The sequence below is a fragment of the Dromaius novaehollandiae genome, chromosome 3, assembly GCF_036370855.1.
Source record: "Dromaius novaehollandiae isolate bDroNov1 chromosome 3, bDroNov1.hap1, whole genome shotgun sequence".
NCBI lineage: Eukaryota > Metazoa > Chordata > Aves > Casuariiformes > Dromaiidae > Dromaius > Dromaius novaehollandiae.
This window is the reverse complement of record NC_088100.1, coordinates 103,513,947-103,539,167: the sequence shown is the minus strand read 5'-3', so window position 1 is coordinate 103,539,167 and position 25,221 is coordinate 103,513,947. Positions and strand designations below refer to the sequence as shown.

The following is a 25,221-nucleotide window of genomic DNA, read 5'->3' as shown; positions in this document are numbered from 1 at the left end:
ATGAAGCTGGTAGGAATCAGGTATAAAAAAATAAATAAAATAGTTCTTCACATAATGATTGCTAGACCTGCAGGACTCTTGTCAAAGGATGTTGCTGATGCAAAAAGTTCATGAGTTCAAGTACTTGGGGGAGACATCTGGAATTACTAAAGGGATAAACACACCAGGCTCAGGAAATCTACTGAGTTGAAAATAGCTAGAGACAGGGAGAGTGTTCGGGTGAGGTTCGGGGCGTCTACTGCCAACCACTTTTTGAAAGTAGAAAGCAGAGCTCGGCGGACCATTGATCTGAACCACCGTGGCTGTTCTTATGTTCAATATAATCAATCACAACATCCTCCAGTGAGTCAGTAGTCTCCCTGCACTAAGGAGTTTCAAAAACGGAAATAACTCAAAATATTTGGCTTATAGTTGACTTGGAGAGACCTAGCTTGAAGAATATCTCCTAACTTAGTGTAGCCAACCTAGCTATACAAAATAATAATTAAGGGAGAGTAAACAATCTGCTATTAGGTGTTAATAAGGCCTTCTGAGGTCAAGGCAAGAAATAACAGCAAAATGAATAACTGAGAAGCAATTTCCATCATATTAATAGGTCAGTCTTTTACTTTTACTTATTTTGTCTGTTGCACAATAAGCTTTTGTGCTTATCAGTATATCTTTCTTTTCCTTAAACCATTTAAAGTCACTTATATGACACAAATAATAGGAATGGGGAGAAATAATTTTGCGCTTCATTGCAGTTCCTGCACAGGCTCTGTGCTGTTCAGCACTATCGTATTTCATATGCTTTATATCACATTTTCTTACAGTAAACAGAGCCAGCATTCACTTTGTCCTCAAAGGACCTCACAGAAGCAGTGAACTGCTTGTTAGTGAAATATAGGCAGAACTAGAATGGGTTGTTTATGCAACTGGTAAGTAACTATGTATTTCTGCAGGGACACCTAGGCAGGTAGTTCTCCCACCGGTTTTGTGAGAGCAGGTCCCCCGTATTTGCATAGAGCAGCATTAACTTACATGGAGCACTTTGCAAAGCGGCTCAGGTGTGTTTTAATGTGAGAAAATTAAAATATATTCTCAGGTGAGCAGCTTTTATTTTTCGGTAAATAGTGAACGCGGTGCTACCATACTGAAACGGCACTTTGCTCCTGCAAGAGAGTAGGAATAGAGAGGAAATAAACTGCTTCTCTTCCTTGAGGTGCTTTACACCCTACAGGGACAAGCTGTAATGCTAGGATCTTAAGGAGAAGCCCGCGTATGGAAACTGCTGCGTAAATACAGCGTTTTCAAACATTTAAAAGAGCCAAAAAAACAGAAATCGGGCAGCGTAAATCATATTTTGATTACGTTACTGGGTTGGGCCTCGCCTCCCGCCCTGCCCTCAGCCAACATGGCTACCGGGGCTTCAGTTTGGCCTCCGCCGCGGCGCTCCTCGCCTGACCCAAGATGGCGGCGCGTCTCGGCCGCCGGCCTCCCGGAACAAAGATGGCGGCGGCGGCCCTAGGACTACAAGTCCCAGGGGCGAGCGCGCGTGGGGTGCGGTGGGGCCGCGGCCTCTGCGGGGGAAGCGGCGGGGCCGGGAGCGCCGCGGCGGCGGCGGGCGGAGCTGGCGCTGCCCTGGGATGACCCCCTCGGGGGGCGCCGGGGCTGCGCGGAGCGGTTAGCGGGGCCCCAAGCGGCCGGTCCCGGGCTCGCCGGGAGGTAACGGCGGCCGCGGAGGGGGGCGCTGGGCCCGGCGGCGGCGGGCCCGGGCCCGAGGGAGGCCCAGGCGGCCCCGTGCATGGGCTCCCCTGGGCCGGCGCGGCCTCGCGGGCGTTTAACGGCCATAAGTGACCGTTGGGTGGGCGGGGGCGCGGGCCTGACCCCCTGCGCGGCGCCGCCCGGGAGCCGAGCCCCCGGCTTGGCAGGAGGCTCGGAGGGGGGCGATGGTGCCTGACAGTCGTATTTGTTTAAAATAAGTCCCGTTGTTCACAGCAGGGCTACCAAGTTAAGTGTAGGCTTGAATTTTTCTTTGCAGCTCGTAGATCATTATAGGAAAGTATTTGTGTCGCACTGTGCTTCTGAGAAGCTGCAGGTGAAAATTAAGTCTTTCTGAAAACTTTTCTATAAACAAGTATTCCAAGAAGCCTTTGCAAAGGGGTGCCTCTTGCGCTCAGCGTGCGTCACTGTGCTGTGATGCAGCAGAGTGTGCTTGTCTTCTGAGTTTATAGGGCTACTTTAGTGCACAGTAGTGAAAACTGCTGTTTCAGGACAAGTTGGTTTTGCTCAAAGTTGTATTTTTGCTTATTTACCAGACTGCATGAAAACTAAGAGGCTCTGGCTTTAGTTCAACTGGCACACCTAGCTTTGACCCTTTTTGCTTGTGAGCTCCCAATATGTGAAATATACCTTACTGCTTAACCAGTGAGGAAGCTGAGACTGAGTGATGTCACGTAGCTTTTTCTGGATCTTCGTTGACAGTGCTTTTTCTGCTAAGGAAAACAAAAGCTCATTTTCATGGTTCTAATTACTAACCTGCATTTTTCACACCTGGAAAACAGAAATAAGAATGCAATTAGTAAAAGTTCAGAGTTGTATACATTGGTGTCAGCAAAGGAGACAGAGTTAGTACCCTCTGTCTTGCTGTCTTGTGCTTTATTTAGTCGCCCTTCTGGTTTGTGAAATCAGTGGCTCCTTAAACGCTCTTGTGACTTCTTGAGGGAAAGTGATTTTCTGGTTCTTTTAAATAGCCTTATAATAAATTTAATGCAGCATGCAAAAATGACTTTTTATAAAGATGTGTCTGCTGAGCACTTGAAAGAGAAGCTTGTTGGTTTCAACAAGGCAGAGGGTAAATTTTAAGCAGTTATTCGGATGGATGGAGTTGGAAAGTTAAATGGCGTTATTTGTAAAGCCAAGGAAAAAAGGTTAAGCCAAAGGGGAAAAAAGCTACAAGATCAGTTTGCAAAGTCCCACTTTGCATATCACTTAGGTAAAGGCTTAAATTTCTACATGTTCCAGTTACATTTGAAACACTAAATAAAAGGGTCATATTATATAATCATATCTGAAAATCAGATTCTTATTCTTTGTAGCTGAGTCAGAACTAATAGGAAAATAATATCCATTATCTTGTACGGGTCAGCTTGTAAGTAAGGAATGTCATTTGTAAATCATAACCAAGATGCCTTGCATCTACAAACAGTGGGTTACAGGTAGATGTAGCTGCATTTAAGTAACAAAACCTATCCTTTCTTTAACAGACACTCCATGCTGCCCCGTCAAGTGCAGAGGCTGGGCAGAGACTGGTTTGCCCACTGGAATAATTCTCAAGTATTTTCCTGGAACAGCCCGATTTCCAACTGTATGAGATGGGCTGGAAGCTATCCCTGGGCCTCATTTCCACTTCCTGTCCCAGTTGATTTCTCAGCAAACTGGAGGTTGCCTCCGTTTTTTGGACCTTGGAGACAATTTCAGAACTCAAATTGGCAGCTTGATAACTTCACACAGAACTGTTGCTTTCATCTATCTAATTCCAATATGAAATCTGAGGGAGAAGAGCCATCTACAAAAAAGAGAAGACTCAGTGGCCAGCATGATACTTCAACTCCTGAAGAAGAAACAAGCAGCTCTGATCAGAAGGAAGCATTGTGTCTTTCTGTAGCACAGAATGAAGAAAACTGTACCAACAGGAGAGGTAAAAGATGTTTGCTTGTTAATTTGTAATACTAAACACTTCTGACAAGTTATAAGCTGTATTACCTGCATCTTTTGAGTTCCTGTTTTGCTTGGCAACAGAAAACATCTGTCTTAAAAGAGAGGGAGGGAGGGAGAGAGAGAGAGAGACTGTTACCATTTTGTATTGCTGTTTACTCTGTAAACTGTTTTCTTTGTGCTATCGAACAGTCTGTCAGAAATAGTAGAACTGTGTTCTATTGCCCAGCAGTAGAATACAGTCAATTATGCATCACCTAGCATAGCACAAACTGAGATAATTCACAAAATGAATGCTAGATCACATGCCAGGGATTGCACAGTTGAGGAGTCCTGAGCTTGATTCACACAGATTCAGATTCTGTCTGGGATCTATTCCTGGGTCATGCGTGTTAGCTTATGAACTCTTTTTAAAGCGAAAGATTCAGCTAAATTCAGAGCTGAGCTAGCCCTGGACGTTGTATAGCTTAATTCCTTGCACTATACGTGAGCTCCTAAGTCCTGCTGAACCTCAGTTGGCTTCTTTCAGAGCCAGTTGAGTTACCTGTGATCTAGGTAACTGAGAATTAAGGGATAACTGAGACTTAATGTTGTTTGTTTCCAGTGTGATTTTTGTGTTCTGTTTTTACCACTGTGCTTTGCCAGAGGCATTTTTGTAAGTTTTATACCATGACTGACAGATCAACCAGCAAATGTACTTACCCAGATAAATGCAATAAGAAGCATGAAGATATCTACCCAGCTCTATAACAGGCTTTCATGAAACTTGAAAGTTTCTGCTTTAGCTCATTACCCATATAATCTTCCACAGAGCATCCAAATGTTTTACTGACTGTTGTGGATATTAATGGTTTTGTCTACTGTGGGGAAAAAAAATAGAGGAGCACAGTCACAATCAGGGCCTTCTTGCATAAATCACTTTCTTAACAAAATAAACTGGAAGCTGTACTGAGACTGAGAAGGGCAAATGCCATCAGCGTCGGAAAGGGATTTTTGGACACACATGCCCATAAAAATGAAGTTCCTGAAGGCACAGAAACCTCATATGTATCTTCAGAAGCTGGAGGAAAGGAGGTTGCTTTGTCTCTTAAACCTCTTGGCAAGTACATCTTGATATGCCTTTGTCTGAGAGAGTGGTTACTAGTATAAGCCTTCCTGGTTATCTTTTGTTTGCGCATTGTAAGATGACAATAGTTAAAGGTACCTGCTGAGAAGCAGTGCAGCCTCTCTACCATTGTGAAAACACTATTTAAAGCCTTGCTGTATTCATTACAAATGCTAGGTAAAGTCCTGAATAACCTGAGCACAGTGATGACATTTACTACCTGCTTGTTGGAGGAGACTGTACCTTTGGGTATAAAAAGGAATACTCAGAGCAAATAGCAGCTGCTATAGCTTCAGTCTGCCAGTGGTTGATAATGCAGAAAACTGGACTTGATCTGGGAGATAGCTGAAAGTCATCTTTGATCGTGAATTATATAATTGGAAAAATAAATATCTGAAAAATAGTTGGATACTCAATGATGTGCAGATATATTCTTACCAACTTTCATATGCAAATAATAAATAGTAAGTATTGCAGAAAGACAAAGTGAGCCTCTTAAGAAGTTCTCGTTAATTCTGAGGTTTATGGATCTTAATTTCTCAACCTCACTGATGGAGATCCAAGTTCAATATCTGTTTTGGGACCCGTAAAACAGACCCTTTGGGGGCTTATGGTTGAATTTGTCAGACTGTGCACAGAGAACAGGTGAGCCTCTGTTCCTTGTGCTTTCTCTGACATGGACATAGGGATCAAGAAGATGGGTATATGCTGCTCTAAAGGGTGTGTCCAAGACTGTCATGTCCCATCTCTACTGAGGATTTAGTACCTGACAGTAGCATGAAAGTATGTCACAGACTAGATTTGGTTTACCAGTTTGACAACATTTCTGGAAGGAGCAGGATGGTGTGGTGTGACTGCAGCATTCGCCTTTGAACATACCAGTTTCCTAATTTGAAATCAGTTTAAAATACAGGACATACAATGGTCTTGAGCAGTGTCATTTTTACTGATACTCATAAATAGTTCATATTAAACAGACAAACAGTTCAAAAGCACTGCTAATCAAATGAGTTTTTCGATTTGCTTAAGCAATTTGAAAGGCAAATAGTCATCAGTAGAATGAGCTCTAAGAGCAGTAAGAAGTAATATGGTGTATTACATAACTTGTTTTGTTTCATGTGTTTTTAACAGGAGCAATCCAAAGACACTGGGAATATTTTTGTCAGCACAGTAGAACAATGAAGATCTTTGAAAATAAAGCAACTGACCAAAGCAATAGAGAAAGTGAGGCAAAATTTGATTTTACAGTCATGTCCTACAATATTCTTTCACAGAATTTGTTAGAAGATAACTCCCACCTGTATAAACACTGCAGGCAGCCCTTATTAATGTGGACATACAGATTTCCCAACATTCTACAAGAAATCAAACAATTGGATGCGGATGTGAGTAGAAAGTGAACACGTGGGTATTTCTCAAGAAACTGTAAATGGAATAGCAAATTCTTGCTGTTTTTTATTTTAGTAAGCAGATGCTCTAGTGAATCCAGCTGAGCCTTTAATTATGCCGTGATTAAGTCTGTGGTTCTGATTTATACTTATGCAATTAGTGTCTTCTGTGTAATCTAAACTTACAGCAAATGCAACTGTAAACTATATACTGCTCATAGCTGCCTTCTATTTGTCCATAATTCCCTGGGATGGTCTTTTTGACATAATTTTGACAATCTGCTGATACGCTGTAACTTTTTTTTTTTTTTTTAATGTCAGAATACAGTTTCTTTCCCAAGTCTTTTCCAGTCTGTGCCTAGAGTGCATTTGAATAGCATGCTGTAAATAAGGTACTGAACAGAACAACCATACTGGTGTAGGGCAAAGGTCCACCTAGTCTAGTGTCATGTTTTCAGCAGGAGCTAATGATAGATGCTTAGAGAAGGAGAACAGAGCACCTCTTGCCAGGATGGCCTCAGCTTCTGATGCTGTACAGCTTAGGAACCTCAAGAGCTGGAGGCTGTGTCTTTTTCCTTAAGTTATAAGTTACTTAGTGTGAAGAAGGGAGACAAGACTGAATAGATCATCACAATTAGCAAATACTTATTTTGCACACCATGCTTTTGTGGAGGAATAATAGTATGTCTGTGCAGAGGAGGGTCGAATTAAGGCAACCATCAGTGCTGGCTTTTTTTAACATGGAAGTGTGCAACTTTGACCCAGTACTCTTTTTAGGTAGTTGTAACACCATGTGTCAGTATATTCAGTGAATCAGAAGTCTCTTTCTAAAATCTGGCTGCTAATCCCATAGAGCCATTTGTTAGACCAGATAATGAGGAACTTATAATCATGTGCAAATCCTTTGTTTGGAAGGCAGACAAACTAAAGTGCTTTATCTACTCTTTTGATTGCATAAGGTCTTGAGTGATAAGACTGCTATGTGGATCTTTTGTTTCCTTATGATTAATGTTCACAGTTGAGAGAAAAATGCAGCTGTTAGTAGCATCTTCCAGTGAGACTCTGATCCAAAAGTGTTCCTCTTAGGTGGTGTCTTCTCTCTTCCCCTGGTGCTCTTTATCATTTGGCTTATGATCAAGTTCTGGTCTACCAAAGACATGCTTCTAAACTCCTGCTTGCATCAAAGTTGGAAAAATACCTTTCCTTGTACAGCTTTACGTGGTTTTTGTTAGTTTGTTTTTCCACGACGCTTACTGTTAATAACGAAGTCAAGTCAATGAGCTTCTTGCTTCAGTCATTTTTCAGGCCATTAAGAGTTTGATGAATCCTCTTACAGGATTATGAAGGCAAAAAACTTCTGAAATCTCTTTTTAAAGAAAAAAAAAAAAAGACTTGACAACTGAGACATGACTAATATTTTGATGTACTTACTAATATGTTTCAATTGTAAACTTTTGCTTTAGGTACTTTGTTTACAAGAAGTCCAAGAAGACCATTATAGAACAGAGATCAAGTCAAGTCTGGAGTCCCTGGGTATGGTGAAACTCTATGACCAATACTTTGTCTCTCCCCCAGTGCTTTTTTACCCAGAAAGATTCTCTTAGGTCGTAGAATCAAGTCCCCTCCTATCTCATGCTATAGTATTTTATACTTCCTTTCACAAATTCATCAAACACTCTTGAAACTACTTTAGTATTTTCTCCCAGTACTCCTGTTGGATAGCTTCTCTGGAGTTCCTTTTTTCTCGCTTGAAATCCCCTTCCCCTCTCTTGCTCCCAAATGTATGCCCTGCCCCTTCTCTTGGGCTAGTTTTGTCACTCGCTAGACCTTTATATTGTTTAAATCCACTAGCCCAGCAGAAAACTGTCCAGTCTCACTTTATTTTCCTGGGTTATTTTTCTGCAGGCTTACTGAGGTAAATTAGTTCATGCTAGCACACAAGTGGCAGGAGCAAACAGGAATTCTCTGTTCAGGCGTTTCCGAGCTCTGAAGTCAGCTCAGTCTGCTTCAGGGGGCTGTACTTTACGAATCCATATGATGTGGGCCATGGAGAGGCATTTTAAAAAGGCAAAAACTAGATACTGTTGGAATAGATACTCAGTTGGAATACTTTACAGTAATATTCTTGAACTGTTGTGGTAACAACAGTTATAAACCTGGAATAAACTTCAGTACACACATCCACTTTTATGTGATTTGCTTTTTTTTTTTCCACATAGAGAAAAGTATGCCTAGTAGTGTAAACTATTTGGACACACATCACAAAAGGTATTGGATCAGTTTTACTGTAGTATTTGAAGTGAAGTTAGAAAGAACAGGAAAGCCTCTTGTATTGACTTTCCTTGTTGAATCATATTTTGAGGCCTTTTCTAATGAGTCAAATCTCAGTATGCAGAGATGGAATGAAGTGATTGCTAAGGTGACATGTTCATATATGAATTGTTAGTTACCCTAAATAATTTCTCATTTAAAGAATGCAAGACTAAACTCTGTAAAGGTGGTCAGAGCACTCTAGCATTCTGCATTTTTAGCTAAACTTCTAGTTTGGACAGTTACTGTTGAACCGTTTCCCAGCTTGGGATGGTAGCTCAGTGCTATGATGAAGCAACTTTCCTTTGAAAACAGGAGATAATGGAGATGATCCCGATCACATTAAAGTATAAATGACAACTAGGTTTTCATACACTTTCTTTTTTTATTGTGACTTGGATGTTTGAGGATTTTTTTTTCCCTGTCAGAAACCATTAAACTGTAAGGGTTTATTATAGGGAATTTGTGATGGATATTTTCTGAATTTTATTTTATGAATGGTTCTCAGCTTTGTACTTAGTCATGCCAAATAATTCCCATTATAACTCATTTTTCCTCCAAGCAATGTTAACATCTAAAAATTTTACTGTGGAAGATGCAGAGGTCCATGAGGGACATCTGAAAAAGGGGAGGTGAAGGGCACAGTGAACTTCCCTCAGTCTTCGTTATTTTAGACTGGGCGTTGACTGCCAAAGGAGAAAAGTAGTATGAGGTTTTTCTAAATTTTTTGAAAACTGATCTGTATTTATTGAATGGTGTCTTAATGTTTTTTAATTCTTTCTTGCAGGGTATCACTGTGAATACAAGATGAGGACAGGGAGAAAACCTGATGGCTGTGCTATTTGCTTCAAAACTTCCAAATTTAGTCTGATCTCATCAAGCCCTGTGGAATTTTTTCGCCGTGATATTCCACTCTTGGACAGGGACAATGTTGGACTGGTGTTGCTTTTGCAGCCTAGATTTCACTGTAAAACTAATGCTGCAATCTGCATAGCCAATACACATCTGCTGTATAACCCAAGGCGAGGAGACATCAAACTGACCCAACTTGCCATGCTCCTGGCAGAGATTGCTAGTGTTGCCCGTCAGAAGGATGGTACTTTCTGTCCAATTATCATCTGTGGTGACTTCAATTCTGTTCCTGGTTCTCCACTGTACAGATTTATAAAAGAAGGAAAGTTAAATTATGAAGGACTTGCTATAGGAAAGGTAGGATATGTTTTACATCTCTTACAAAAAAGATTAAGGCTGAGGAGAGAGGCAAATATTTAATAGAATGGTCTAGCACACCATAGATCAGCTTGTGGTCGTTTCCTTTACAGTATCCATCTTAGTGCTCTTTCTGCGGTCTGCAAAGTGAAAGTTGCTATGTAGTTAATAAAATAAGCCCGGGCCCATTAGCTGTGCCTTACAGAATGTTATACCTGCTCCTGGCATTCTGAAATGAATCATTTGACAAACAAATTAATTGTTCTTGAAAGGTAATTATCCACAGGATGATTGTATCACTGTTGTTAAGTGTTACAGCTTTCAAGTAGGAGAAAATAACTACATAATCAAATACTCCACTGTGTTGTCTAGAAAGATTACCTTTTTTTTTTTTTTTTTTTTTTTTTTTTTTTTTTAGATTAACTTTGACTTGCAATGGTTAGAACTATTTTAAAAGCAGAAATGCAATTAGATGCTGAACCTAAACTGTTTCAGGTTAGCTTTATTTTTTGTAAGCTCTTGTATGTAGCTGTTGGAGATGTTAAATGCTATCCAATATAAAGTAATTGAAGCACATACAATGAGGAAAAAAAGAAAAAATAGCACCATTGATGTTTGTTGCTAGTGGTAGTTGTTTCTAGCCCCGCTTTGAGATGACTTACTCCCAGAAGAATATCATGAAGATTAAGTATTTGCTAGGGAGCTGTCTATTATCAGTCCTGTTATGTTGCTGAAAGCATTCTTGGCAGTTTCTTAGCTTAGTGTCACAAGAATTATCCTGGACAATGGGGTAGCAAAGGTATTGTAAATTAGGAATATTTTGACAGAGATTTGATAAGTTGGTATAAAAGACTTATTCTAGGGAGATACTGTTTGTTCAAAGTGTTCAGCTTTACTGTACAGAGAATGACCAGTTCTTTCAGGTTTTTTAATCAGGTTTCTGTCTAAAACAAGTGGGTTGTTTTTTTTTTTTTTTTTTTAGGTCTCTGGACAAGAACAGTTTCCAAGGGGACAAAGAATCTTATCTATTCCAATTTGGCCAAAAAAATTAGGTATTTCACAAAACTGTGTGTATGAAATAAAACAGCAACAAAAAGAAGAAAATGCAGGTCAGTTTCTGGATTGATGAATTTTATGATCCTTTGAAGACATTCAGTTTGCACTGAAAAACTGATTATCTTTTCTAGTAGAGAAAAATCATTGAAGTGTGAAGTTATTTGTTTGCAAAAGCATTTGCAGATTTGAATCTTTAAAAGATTAGCTAGTTAGAATTTACTCTTCAGAATCTGGTGCATAATACTGGAACTACTGTGTTTCCATAATGGAAGCCAGATGTGATGTGACTGGGAAAAGAGATGGAGGAATGCAGCACATGCATGTAGTGTGAACTTACCTTATGCGCCAGTGTTTATGTATTATAGTGTGTGTATTCTATGGAAAAAATGGTAAAAGCAAGTGATCCCTGTTCCCTTAGCTGCATGTCTTTCCATCTTTCATCTATCTTTTTTTCTTTGACAGACAAAACAATTTAAAATGAAGGGGAGGTAATTTAAAAGACTCTTGAAGGCAGTCATACTAAGAATTTAATCTAACTTTATTAATTGTATCTTGCCTGCTGCAAAAAATAAGTGTTTTTAAAGATGTTATAATAGGCTGTTCTTTTTCTTGTAGCTTTTCATCATTGGTCTTAATTACATGACATTTTTAAATCTGAAATGAACATATTCTTGTTTTGTAGGAGAAAAGATGACAGAAGCAAAATTGGACAACACTGAAGAGATTGTAATAGCATCTGAAAAGTATGTGTTGTGAGTTTAAAAAAAAAAAAAAAAGTAGAATCACTTGGCTGGTTCCTCATGTTTGGGTTTGGGGAATTTTTTTGTTTAGTTTTTAGACCAAGCTTGTATCTGATTCCAGGTATGGATACAAGACGCCTATCCAACCCAGTCTTCCCATGTAACAAAAATTCATCTTTCATTCATATGTGAGAAAGCTGATCAGATAGCTAGGACTGGAAATAGTTAAGAGTGTGTGTTCTTGAGGGAACTTGCAGGTGATATCTCAAAATGCAGCAGTGAGATACTGGCATACATTCCATCTGCCTGTTAAAGAATACTTCTGATATTTTCTTGCGCTAAGCAGAACATCTTGCTTTATAGTGATATTATAGGAGAGCTGTGAACTTCAGTCCAGTTGCAGGAATCATGTTATGAAAAGGTAGTGTTGTCCAGCTATTTAAATGTTGGCACTACCTCTGCCCTTTTTACTGTTTCTGAGATACTGTTTTATGGAAGGTAATTAACCCCTACAATACAATGTGAAATTTGGGTCAAGGGGGGAAAAGAACTGGGAAGAACAGATTCTTCCCTGTCAGGAGTTCTGTAGGAGAATTAGAATTCCTTGAATCACTAAAACTTGTAGTATTTTATAAGCGGAAAAGCTCTTGAACATTACTTAGGATTTGGCCATACAACTTCTAGTCAGATCAGAAAGTTGCTTGTTAAACTGAAGGAAGTGACTATCATTAGACTGCTGGGGGTGGCATATGTGTTTGGTTTTTGGAGGCAAGGAAGAATACATTTGCATTTACCAGGCTGGTACAGGCATGTAAAGTAAAGCACAGAAGCAAGTTAGCCTAATTATGTATACACAATGTCAGACTCTGTTGGCCATTTCTGCTCAGAAACAAGATCTTGGTGTCATTGTGGATAGTTCTGTTAAAACCCACAGTGATTTCTGATGATCAGAAAGGCAAGTAATGGTCTTTCTGAGAAAAGAGTAGATAACAATACAGTAAACATTATGCTATAGTCATATATGACTACAGTAATATGTGGCATAGCATGCCACATGTTGAACACTGTTTGCAGTTCTGTTGACTCATCCTGGAAAGGATATAAAAGAGCAAGGACAATCAAAGTAACGGAACAGCTTCTGTATGAACAGACACTAAATGGATTTGGGTCCCTTGGCTTAGGAAAAAGACAACTGAGAGGGGATAAACTCATGGAGAATCATTAAGGGGTGGGGGAACATGAGTAAATATTGTTTGAGGGGAAAGTAGTGAATATACTGAAACTATTGAATTGTCAAAAGAAATTGGCAGGCAGTAATTACAAAACAGACAAAAGACTTTAACTGAAGTTAATTGCCAAAAGATGTTGTGGAAGCTTCTAAAAAGCCATTAGGAAAGCTCACAGAAGGAAAGTTTGCACGTTATTTAGCAGATGTGGATGCAATGATTGTTAGCTAAGGAAATTGTGAACTGCAGGTTGCTGGAAGTTGGGACAGTCTCTTGTGACCAGTATTCCTGTACGCTTGTCCTGTTCTTACTCCCTCTTAAGTATTTGCTGTTCTCAGGCTGTTAGGGCGGGTTGGATTGACTCAATACAGCTGCACTTCTGGTAACTATGTATTAAAAAGTTCGTCAAAATGCAAGATGCAGAAGCCTGTGGAAGCTGTGATGTGTACCCTTTGGCAGCAGAATCAGTTGAAAAGAGCTCCTTATTCCCCAGCCACTTCCAGAGCAGAAATTGCCACCCAAATTGTACCCAGTTGCATGTTTGTCTGACTGTCCTCAGATGAGGCTGGTGACATTATGATTTTCGAAGCAATACTTGTTTTTAACCAGGACATGTTGCAGATCAGGTTTAAAATACAGCTGTGAGACAGGTACAGCTGAGAAAGGGTGATTTGCAAATCTAATGAGAACAAATGGCTGGGAGGGAGAGAATTCTTTTGCTGAAATGTGCAATTCCACCTTTTGTGGCTGATTTGAAAGAAAACAGGTGAGACTAGATGAGCTGAACAGGAGAAGGAATAGACTGGCAGATTAGGGGGGAAACAAAATGGGAGCCTGAGCAGAGGAGAAACAATCTGGCATAGCCATCTGGAAAACACTTGATACTCTTAGTTTAAAAAGCAAACAAAAAAAAATCCTTAATTTCCCTATAAGCTGAAGGACCAAGTTAGATGAGTTCAGGGTTTGTCCCTTTCATATAAGCTATTCTGATGGATGCCTCTACCAAGTGTGCCAGGGAGAGATTGCTGAATGAGGACATATGTGAAATCTTGCAGAGTTTAGATGGAAGTGAAGGCTCTGTATATTTAAAGTGTCAGTTTATCTAGTTTTGCTAGGCTCTTAGGTATCTGCCACTTACTTTGCAAAGCTGTCTGCATTTTACCTTCAGAAGTTTAGGCCCCTAATACAAAAGGCTATGGGATTGAGTGCAAGAGAGAAACACTTATGTATTTAAAAATTAGTTTGCATATCCAGATTACTGATTTTTGTCTGTAGTCAGAAACTTTTCAGTGTTCCTTTATCACTTATTCTCTTTCTAGCAAATACAAAGAAGCAAAATCCTCTTTTCTCTCTCTTTTTTTTTCTTTTTTTTTTTTTTTTTTTGTTCCTGTTTAGGTTGTCTTCAAAATTACAGCACCATTTTAAACTATCTTCAGTCTATTCTCATTACTTCCCTGAAACTGGGATGCCAGAAGTAACAACCTGTCACTCCAGAAGTGCTGTCACTGTGGATTATATTTTCTTTTCTGCAGCAAATGATGATATTGCTGCCCAGCCAGGTAAGGAAACCTACTCTAAGTGTTCCCTTTTAGCGTTCCTGAAAATATTCAGAACCTGTTCAAAGGGAAATGTAGTGATAATTTCATCAAGTACCTCAGAGGTTCATGGTGGTGCTTTGAATGTTAGCTGTTATCTGAGAAATGTAGTTGGGCTTGCTTGTTGGCCACACACAGGGCAAACTCTGTCACCTAATGAGACATTTTTGTAATTGTCATGTCAGTGTGGAGGCTGAAAACTGAGGCTGCAGATCAGTAGTAACCTAAGTTGTGCCTGGGAAACATTGTTGTCATTCAGTAGTAACTCATAGGAGCCCTTAGTGGCCAGACCTATGACAAAGCTGTAGTTCTTATCATTTAATCACCAAAATGGTGAGCATCAGCTTACCATGTGCATTAAAGCTGATAAATGACCAGTTTATTAGGAAGTTACTTTTCAGATAAGCTTGATAAAATGTTTGTTAAGTAAATGACCTCTGTGGCCTCTGCTCTGAGAGCAGTCACTTGTACATGCCTGGTTGTCACTCTTCTGGTTGCAGTTGCAGCTAAAGCTCACCAGATGGTGCAAGAAAGACATGCTACCTTTGAGGGTGTATTTTTTGATGGGTAGCACATGTTAGTAGTGAAGCCTGATATCCTTTACAGTATTTGTGCTCTTAGTATGGGTACTCCTGAGCAGTAGACTTCCATGTAGTAGTTAGTCATGTGTTTTATCCTATCTTCAAAGATCATTGCACAGTGCAGTGTCATCAGATGAGTGGCTCTGCAGAAGTCATAACAAAGAAACCTGGATTTCGCTTCTGCTCTCAGTGCAAATTTCAATTGTGATTTTTGCAAATTGACACTGATTGTTTTCATTATGTGAAATAAGAATACTGTCTTCATCTGTCATACCTTGGGCCATGACGAATGCATGAAAGCTTTACTAGCCATGCACAGCAAATGAACTTAATGCAAAATGTGGAATAAAAAGCTTCAAAATACAGGAATAAAAGCTTTGACTGAAAAGCTAAGAGGTGAGAAGCGTCTGAACTCCTCCTGACTACTGTGTGATTTAAGGGAGTGCAGTACCTTGGAATATTAAATCCTAATTCACCTGCTTATGTATGTTGTTGCAGTATCATTGCTCCAGCGGTGTTAAAGCCGCATATGCGTGTGGTTGTGTGGTGTTTTATGTTTTGGGTTTTTCTTTTTTTTTGAACAGGAAGAACAAGTTGAGCCTCTGCTGCACATGTTTTTTCACATAGATTTTTTTTCACCCTAGGTTTGAGCACAGAATTGGAGTAAACTTGAATTCTCCAAGTTTTTTAAATTAGTTTCTAAAACTGATAAATGAAAACTAATCAGATGGATTTTCTGATGCGTTGGGCTTCTCTAGCATATTTGATGTGGTATGAGGCTGACTGATCACTCTTTTCCTTCATTCAAGGCTTTTTTTTTTTTTTTTTTTTTTTTTTGAACATTTTCATGCTTTGGTCTGTGTTATGCTCAGGCAGGCATTTGGTTTGTTATTCAGGATTTGCTGTGAAAACAGGGTTCAGTAGTTACCTGACTTCTGCAGGACTCAATTTTGCTGGTTCCAGAATGCTCTGAGCTGCCATTAATCATTGCAAGCAGAGCAAACTCCCTGTAGCAACAAACGGTTGCTTTGTAGACATGCAGGTGCTGTGCTAAATGGTAAATTTGGCTCAGGAGCTGGGCAGACCTGTGCTCCAGAGCTATCCAGGCATCTTTGCAGTAAGTAGGCTTTTTTCAAAGCAGCAGTAGCAGCTGCTGGCCTGTTACAGGTCTAGAAAGCTGGCAGCTGGCAAAGGAGTGAAGCTGCTGAACTATCTAAGGGGTTTCACAGTTATTAGGAAATCTTCGGACTACCTGCTGGTAAGCCAAGACTGAAGACACCCAGCCAGGAAGTTCTGAAACTGCTGATCGCTTTGATACAGAAAAAAGCATTTGTTCAAGTTCCAGCTGCTGTTTATGTTGTTCATAAATGCATTCAACCTGCTTAGTAGCATCTCTGCTCTCTGAAAGCAGCAGCTAGTGCTGCTGAGTAGTCTTCTCATTCAAGTACACAGCTCAAGAAATGTAAAGTTTGACACATTATTGAAGGATCTTATTCTTGATGGAAGTTCTTTACTTGAGTTGAAAAAAAAAAACCTTTAATCTTGGCTGATGCTGCTTTTCCCTTTTTTTTTTTGTTTTTTTTTTTTTTTTTTTTTAAATGAGGACACAAGTATTTTAAGTATAGTGTAATAATAATAGTAAGGTGTAATAATAGTAAGGCTGTCAATCATCTTCCCCTCTTCCATGAACACGGCATGTTTTTTCTTCAGGCCATTACAGAAACAGGTAGCAGAAAAAGTTGGAGGAAGATCCGTTTCTTATGGTGAAGAACTAGGGAGGGAAGTGCCAGAAAGCTTTCATCCTTGTAAGCAAGAATTGCAGTATGACCTGCCTGGTGGAGAAGTGTATGCTTGAAGATAAAGAAATAGAATATGTTATGTGAAACAGTAACTCTCAAAGACCCCTAGTTTTGCAAACTTCAACTTTGTTTAGCCATGCTGTTTTGTTAGACTACAGGACTGAACTGTATGAGTCTTGAGTTTCAGGCCCTCCCCCTCTTCCCTTCTCTCCCTCCCCCTGCCCCAAAGACACTGGCAATGGAGTGATAATGGGCAAATCCCTCTCCCTTTCTACCTCAATTTATCCCCTGTCAAGATAGGGGGATATGGTGTCTTTCTGAGCACTTCAAGCTCTGTTCATTAGAAGTCTTACAGTGAAACAAAAGAAATAAATTCAGGAACTTACAAACTACTTTATTGGTGATTCTGCATATCACACTAATGACTTCAGATCACTTCTGCCATACTATAGTCCTTTTTCTGCACAGCTATGAATGTGTGATGGTGGGTTTTTTTTTTTTTTTTTTTTTTTTTTTTTTTTTTTTTTTAGCCCACACTAATAAATATATTTCCACTTTTTTATCAGGAGCAGAGGATTCTTTCAGTGGAGGTCTGAAACTTCTTGGTAGGCTGGCACTTCTAACAGAGCAAGATCTTTGGACTGTTAATGGTCTCCCTAATGAAAATAACTCTTCTGACCACCTGCCATTGCTAGCGGAGTTCAGACTTATCGAACGGTAATACCCAAAGGACTTTTTGTATAGCAGAAGTTTCCTTCACCATCTCTCTTTGTGTAATTTTAAAAAATTATTTCAAGCACTGCTGGTCCGGTTTTAATATGTTTGCCTGCATGCTGATTTGTTAGCGTTGTGTAAAGTAGACTTTTTAAAGAGACTTTTTTTTTTAAGGTTGTTTAAATTACTTTTTGACGTCCTTAAGGCAAAAAGAAAAGAGTTTACATTAGCTTCCTCTTTTTGATAATGGAAAACATCTGTGCCAGTCTCAAAATGGCATTATTTTTCACAAAGATGTTGTAAATGGTTTTTATTGTAAATTACAGTAAAACTGATTATTCTCTAAGAACTGTGTGCTTCTTGAAGCAAAGGGGAGTGAGTTTGTGTGCATGTCACACTTTTTATAATGAGTTGAAAACAATGTTTTATTACAAAGTTGTTCTGTAGCCACCTCTATCTAAATACTTCTGCAAAGGGATTTCCTCAATTACCTAGAGTGGAGCCAGTGCAGAGGCTGCAAGATTGGACTTTCACCAGAAGATATTTTTGCAGTAAGGCACATATTTATGCTTGAAAAAGTTATTTCTTAAACTCTCAAAAGCCTAAGTACTGGTAGTATCAACTGGAATCTTTTAAAACATAACCTGAAATAAAACCAAAGTTATTGGGCATGCAGCACTATAGGAAAAAAAAAATCATCTAAGTCCTATACTTTGAGACTTCAGATATGTTGAACAAGTAGGGAAAGGCTTTTTTCCGTTGAGTTGTTTGTTTGTTTGTTTTGGGTTTTTTTTTTTTTTTTTTTTACAAGTTGTATATTCAAATGAGAGCTCTTCTGAGGTATTAAATATTCAAGATTTTATATTCACTTTTTCATAATGCATTGATAAACATCCTTTGTGAAAGTGGCAGTTGTCTTTTAAGTCCAAGTAAGAAACTGTGCTTGAGTGGAGTTACAAGACTTGTAACTTGGTCAAACCACATATGGATAAATGCAAAACTGACTTAAAAATAGAAATGTATGGAATTGTCCTGCTATCACAGTGCTGGAAAAACTCATTCTTGTTTTTGAAATCACACTCAGCTGAACCACTCTATCCAGAAATGTCTGTTTGTTCTACTTTTCCAGTCTCATTTTCTGAATTTTCATCTTTGTTTCCCTTTTCTGACAGACTTATTACAGGGATTATTTTGTGCCTGGAGAATAAAGCAAGAAGTCCAGTGATGGTAATCACAAACCAGTTGAATTGAAAAGGTACTTCAGTGTTAGATTAAAAAAACCTGACTACCAAACCATTCAGCCTAAATTGCTTGGAATTGGGGAAGGGGGTATTTTTCTTGTAACTAATTGTGCCTGGGGACTCTTCCCTCTACTTCTTCATAATAGTCAACTTCATACTGAAGATGATGACCTAGTCAATAATGGACTCGGGTTAGATACTTTAAACCAAGCATGATCAAAGCTGGAGCAAAAACTTCCCAAGATACAACATATACTTTGTAAGTACTGATTATAGCTAAAATGTGTCCAGCTGTGGAAACTCTTGTACTTGTGTCAAGAGCAAGGGCCCTTGCTTGCCTGACAGACTGCAATGTCATCCTCATTGCAGAAAAAAAGGTGAGCCAGCTGCTGCTCTAGCGTGCTGCTGGCAAAGAGGTGGTTGCTTACTCACTGGGTGTCTGTGCTATCTCCTGGCCTCAGGCAATGGAACAGGGCAAGGTAGGTAGTAAAGCAGTTTTGCTTTTTAGAGTTGGGTCACTTGACTGGAACAGCACTTGTTCAAAGGGTTCAGAGAGGTGTTTGTCTAAAGCCTTATTCCTACTAAAGCCTTATTCCTACCAAGTACAGTTTTCACACTGGTTCTAGCCTCTTTTACATGGAGAAGTATGCATGTAGGCCAGTAAACACCTAGTTAGATACAGTGCCAGCTTGAATCTTTATGCTAATTTAAAAGCAAAAGTTTTAGACTTGCTGACTGATGGTATTCATATTTGATTTATACTCAACTATTCAGCAGTGTCCCTGTTGCATTTTAAACTGGCCAAATTCCTCAAGGTGATGAAGATCAGTAGAGAAAGGGGGATATTTTTCAGAAAGTTAGCACATGAAACAATTAAAGCAGTAAGGTATTCATTCTGTTTCATTAGCGCATGTTATTATTGAAGGACTGCAATAATTATTTCCTTTCCTTTACAAAAGGGAATTGTCATTTAAAGTGTGCCCCTCCCCCCCCCCCATTTTGATGGCAGTAGATGAGGGATTAGGGTCAAGGCTTTACTGACAGGAAAAAGCAATAGCAGCTTGACATGATGCAGTAATCAGTGCTGTCACTATTTAGTTTAATGGTGTTTATTTTTCCACAAGAATGTAGTTTCAGAGGTTGAGAGACTTGTTTCAGTTTTTAACATAACCTGTAAGTGCTTAGGTATACTGTGTGATCTCTAAGAGCTTAAAGGTTAGAAATTACTTTGTACAATAGTAGATGAAGTGGGTATATAATAATCTTAAAATCTGCTTCAGTTGATTCCCATTTGTCATGTGTCTTGAATCAAGACTGTAGGTTAAAGAAGTGATGTAGATTTTTCTGGAATATCATGATCAGGACAGTGATGTGTAACATCCAGTGTTAAACAAGACCAAAAAAAAAAGTAAGTCATTAAAAAAGACTACCATGATAGTTTATTAAAGTTTCATGCTGTGTATAAACATACAAGGCGGGGGGGGAGAGGAGGCAAAACAGTCATGCACAGGTTTTTCTATACTACTTGACCATGTTGCAGTGAGCTAGGAAAAAAAAAATCACTAGAACCACAGTTAATACAAATGCCATTATAAGCAAATTTCAAGAGAATATTTCAGATGAACTTCAAAACAAGAACCACCCCAAAAGCAGTTTGTCACACAGCTCTACAGTTTAGAAAAGTTTCAGTAAAGTTAGCAGTTCAGAGAACATAGTTCAAATTGCTCTGGACACTGGTAAAAACTATATACCAACAACCATTACTTGAGTTGAAGAGAAGTAAACCATGGTTTCATAGAAAAAATTTGCATCAGATAACCTGGTGCTACAGCTACCATTTATCAAGATTTAACAGGTTTCCACATCATTTTACTCATGAGAAATCTACAGGAAACATGAAAAATTTGTTTAGATCACAAAACACAGAGCAGCACAAACGTTAAAACAAATTCTGCAGCTAATGTCAAATTACACAACAAAAATTTCTATCAAAAAGAGTATTTCCCTCTATTCCTCAACTTCACTCCTGACCCCAAAAATTCTCATTATGAACATAGGAGTGAGAAAGGTTGCAGGAAGAGGGATGGGAAAGGCCTCCCTGTAATTGATAAAATAATCTTGTATAAAGAAGTGTAATAGGTTTGAAAAGTCTGTTCTCTAGTTTGGCCTTCTAAAATCTAGTTACTGGAAAGTGTTTTACTGTTTGTAAAAAGTTACTGGCTGTCCATGTTGTCTTCCTGTCCTAGGTAAATGAGATTCATCGACTTCTCTGAGCAATGAGATCTGTACTACATGCAGTCATCTCCTCCTGTGTTCACTTCATCCTTGGTTGAACCAAGGAGAGTTCTAGGAGCTTAAATCATTCATTTTGAGCAAGCATTTCTGTCACTGCTTTGTGATGCCCTGTCTTCTCAGAGATTCCAATAAATAAGAGGCCAGGAAGGGAGATATAAAAGGCCCACAGTTATATCAGCTATAAGCATAGCACAAAGTGTAGAGGCTGGACTTTCAGAGTAATCCAGTTTCCATTTAGGCACCTAATGAAATATTTTCAGGAATGCAGCACTCAAATGCTTCCAGAGAACTTCCTTAATGTGAACAGTAGACCCAAATAAAAGTCTTGCCCTGTCACTTAAAAAACACTGCCTTGATCACAGGTCCTAAGCTAAGCCTTACAACAAAAAGAAAGAGAGTTGTAGCTGTTTGTGATGTGATTTGTTTTATTGCTGAACTTTTTCCAATACAAATTTCCTTTTCAGATCTGACTAAATGATTGTTGTTATAATGCATATAGGAAGAACTCCCTGTAGTAGCATGGTGGAAGCATAACTTCAGTCTGTGATGTCTGATCTTAATATAAGATGTCAAGGCATCACCATTTGAGACTGCTCAGCCTTTCAAAGACAAGGTTCCAAGTTGCACATAAATATTGAAAGAAAAATGTAAAGACTTAAGTAAGCAATTCTGACTTTTTTCCATTATTCCAATAACATATACAAGAAAAACTGGCACTGCAATGTGAACCCTTGTCTCTACAAAACAGCAGTCTCCACGTTTTGTGCTTCAGCAAAGTAGTTTGGAAAGACTAAAAGCTTGTGACAAAGTGTAAAGAAAAAAACCTATGAAAGTTTTTTTTTTTAATTATTGGTCAGTTATCATTTAAAAAAACAAACAAAATCTCATATTTTCCATAATAAGATGTCAGTGTTTAAGAATACACTTGCATATTATTATCCCTTAACTTCTTTCAGCAACATGCATAAAATAGTAATACAGGTGGCAGAGCGCATCTAGTGCTGTTTTAAATACTACCAGAAATGCTGGGAGACAGTACAAATTAGTTACAAAACAGTAATACTGACAGTTTTGCATATCTATTAAGTTTAGTGAGGTAATGTTGACACTTCAAAAACTCATGCCACTTCTGCACTGCTTGTTTTTATTGCTGAATATTAATACTGAACATGATTTTTTTTAAACACACACTGTATCTCAGCACATCTTAACACTAAGAAGAATATGATTTCATAATCATCCCAGTGCTACCACTCAGCACAGTGCCCTAATTCAGTTAAAATTTATACAAAGAAATTATACTTAAAGAAACCCATGTACCACTGGAGTCACCTTCTACATGATGGAGGAAAAAATCCCACCTCCTGGTGAACGTAATTTTAGGTTCTCTTCACTGATGCCATTTCCATGAATTGAAAGAAAATAAATATTGCCACCAAAAAAGTTTTGTGTTCTATTTTCTAGTACAGCTTTAAATTAAAGTCCACAAGCTAATAAATAGTCCCATTCCTTCTTCCTTCCAATGGGGTGCAGGTAAAGTGCATCAGGAAGCACCAAGGAAGCCCTCTGTCCAGCCTGTGGCTTTGCTAGATGCGTAGCTGATAGCCCACCTCGTTGAGCGTAGCCAGATCTGCTTTCTTGTCCACCACCACAGGCCTGCAAGCAAAGGAGGAAAGGGAGCTGCTCAACAGCAATCTGACACTGCTGTGCAGACACTGATAGCACACTTGTTAGACCAGGACTAGTTTACTTCAAAACAGGACAGCATAGATCTAAGTTTGTCATCACAGGCACAGTCTTCCTGAATTTCCATCATGTAAACAAGCATTATGTGAGCTAGTCATGTAGGTTCCCTCTGAAGCCAAGCACCCACAAAGAACAAGTCATCTCATCTGAAGGTAGGTGAACTAAGACTGGGAGTGCCCTACTGCTCTGACTTGAGAAAGGGCCTAAATGACTAGCTAAGACTAGACACATCCCACTCTTCAGCTAGCCCAGAACAGGACTCCAGCTTTTAGAATAAAATGAAAACTGTTGGGAGAAGCTGAAAACAAGCCAGCAAGGCCTCTTACATGGTCACAGTTTGATGTCCCTCTGACCCTGCCGTTTCCTCTTGGTTAGGTCTCTGTGAAGGTCTAGAGCCAGCCAAATAGAAAATACAAGATGAACTCTTTTAGCCTCCAGGCATCTCAGATTTTGAAACAGAAAAGCCACTCACTTAAGTGAATACACACATACATGTATACTGTTACTCTATTTAAGTGTATTAGCAGCCTTAACAAATTAAACCTTTAGAACTAGCAGTCTCCCTATTTAGCAAGCAATGGAAGAAATCCTGAAACAAAGTTAAAGCTAAATAATACCAGTGATTTATAGTCTGTGGAATTGGTGGGTTTATTCCAGGCTTTCAGCTATTTTCACAGGTTCTCCCAATAGACTATACAATGTGTCCACTTCACTGCAAAAACACAGCTAAGCTGAGTAGTAAAATGTGAAGTTGGTAAGTGCTCCAGTGCCCTCCTCTCCTACAGCTCCTTAGACCTGTTTTTCCAGCTCTTACACATACTCTTCACTCACTGTGCAGCAGATGTGACCTGCGAGTTTGCACATGCAAAGCCAATATTAACTCCTCAATCCATGCAGCCTGCCCCACTTCTGCAGTAGCCACTTCAGGCTGCCAACCAATTACTTAGCTTATAAGTAGTTAACTGAAGAAGTCTTTGCTGGGCTCTATCACCTGCAGGAAGGGATTGCACCTGAGATCTTGAGGCAATTATTCATGCAATGAATAATGAAGGAAGACACACCCTTTCTTCCTTCCTCAAATATAGGAAAGCATCCTCTGACCTTTCCACTCTTTTCCTTCCCTCGCACCTCAAACCATGGCTTTAATTAAAACAAGTCTGGATGGTTCCCATCTCTCTTGGACCATGGCAGAAGGTAGGAGTCTCTGCATACCTGTGCAGACAGGCCCATTTACACTGCATCACAGTCCTCTAGCTGCACGCAGACTGTCCTCCTTAACGTTTCTCTCCTTAGGGTGTTTGGAAAAGGTAAGGACTTGTTTGAGTGGAGGCTTCACACCCCCTTTTCTCCATGGCTAGACAGTGACCTGAAGCAGAACATCCCCTACAAAGCGATTATGCTTACAATCAAGCTGTGTGTTCTCAAAGTACCAGGTGGAGAAACACTGCTACTAGATGTTACATGGGTAATTCTGTTACACTGGCTGAGAGGTCCAGACTGCATCTCCTGTCCACAGTACCATTATGAGTATCTGAAGCTGTCAATAGTGGCTCGGTACACAGCATCCATGGGCTGTCTTCATTGGACCGGCCTGGTTTTGAATCCCCTTGAATATCCAAGTACATTGTATTAACAGAACTCCAAATTGCCTTTCAACAGCTAAATTAGGCCAGAAGTATACAGGTCAGTGTTGCTTTGACATTCACAGAGCAGGCATGTGTTAAGCCTCAAATGTTAAAGTGAAAAGGAAGTACCTCTGGTGAACTGGCATTTTGGAGCTGAAATTGCTTCAGGTTGTCACGTTACACTCCCTCCCAAACTCAGATCAACACTCCCAGACCCCTCCAGCTCCAAACGCTCCTATTGAATGAAACACTGCTTTGCCTGTCCCAGCACTGTGGCTTGCAATCTACTGCACCCTTCTACCTTTGGGCATAACAGATGATGGGCAAGTGGAAACAGTAAAAGCCCACAGCTGATGTGAGGTATAGCTGAGCTAACGAGCTACTGTAACTTGACACATCAGTCTCCTAGGACCACATACTGCTTATTGCCACTCACATCCTGCAAGATACCCTATGTGTCCTGCAGCTATATGTTCAACAGGAAGCATTTGCAGGATAAAGTGCTAATTGAAATTTGCCTTTAAATGTCAAACAAAACAAGTATTAAGTGATTTCCAGTAGAAAACAATAGCTGGGGAGATTCTTCTCCATAGCATCATTTCAGCTGCGCTACATAGTTAGGAATTCTCATGCATAATCTAACCTTATTATATTTCACTTGTAACTGTGCTCAGTGCACAGAATGAATTAGGAGGGATTTTGTTCTAAAAGCCTAGATTATAATCTTCTCCTCTTCAAAGGGTTATGCAGTTTGCTAACAAACAACAGAACAAATGAAGATATCCATTTGGCTGTTTACAGACCGAACTGGGTCCCAACTGCTATTTGCAAGTCTGAATGCAAAGACACTGGCTTTGTCTACAGTAGCAAGTAATGCAGCCCAACAGAAGTGGAT

The 25,221-nt window shown here is 39.5% G+C and overlaps 2 protein-coding genes across 4 annotated transcripts in view; one reads left to right on the top strand and one right to left on the bottom strand.

The window, feature by feature from the left end:
* The first annotated feature begins 1,522 nt into the window (after positions 1-1,522).
* Positions 1,523-18,919, top strand: ANGEL2 (angel homolog 2). Of its 2 annotated transcripts, XM_026110617.2 has the most exons (11): positions 1,523-1,704; positions 3,246-3,679; positions 5,933-6,186; positions 7,653-7,722; positions 9,287-9,708; positions 10,691-10,817; positions 11,447-11,507; positions 14,126-14,289; positions 17,272-17,422; positions 18,592-18,674; positions 18,807-18,919. In XM_026110617.2, exons 2-10 carry the CDS (start codon positions 3,253-3,255, stop codon positions 18,668-18,670), a joined length of 1,755 nt encoding a protein of 584 aa, XP_025966402.2. In that variant the 5' UTR covers positions 1,523-1,704; positions 3,246-3,252; the 3' UTR covers positions 18,671-18,674; positions 18,807-18,919. The 2 variants fall into 2 exon arrangements, with proteins under 2 accessions (XP_025966402.2, XP_025966403.2); XM_026110618.2 differs by lacking the exon at positions 18,807-18,919 and having other exon boundaries at positions 1,525-1,704; positions 18,592-18,715.
* A 1,154-nt stretch (positions 18,920-20,073) lies between these two features.
* Positions 20,074-25,221, bottom strand: part of VASH2 (vasohibin 2) — a 41,914-nt gene continuing 36,766 nt past the window's right edge. Inside the window, exons 7-8 of one of the 2 annotated variants that reach the window (XM_026110619.2) lie at positions 23,028-23,090; positions 20,074-22,611 (exon numbers count right to left, since the gene is read on the bottom strand). In XM_026110619.2, coding sequence (XP_025966404.2) covers positions 22,542-22,611; positions 23,028-23,090 — 133 coding nt within the window. In that variant the 3' untranslated portion in view covers positions 20,074-22,541. The remainder of the gene's footprint in view (positions 22,612-23,027; positions 23,091-25,221) is intronic. The other variant, XM_026110620.2, reaches the window with a different exon arrangement.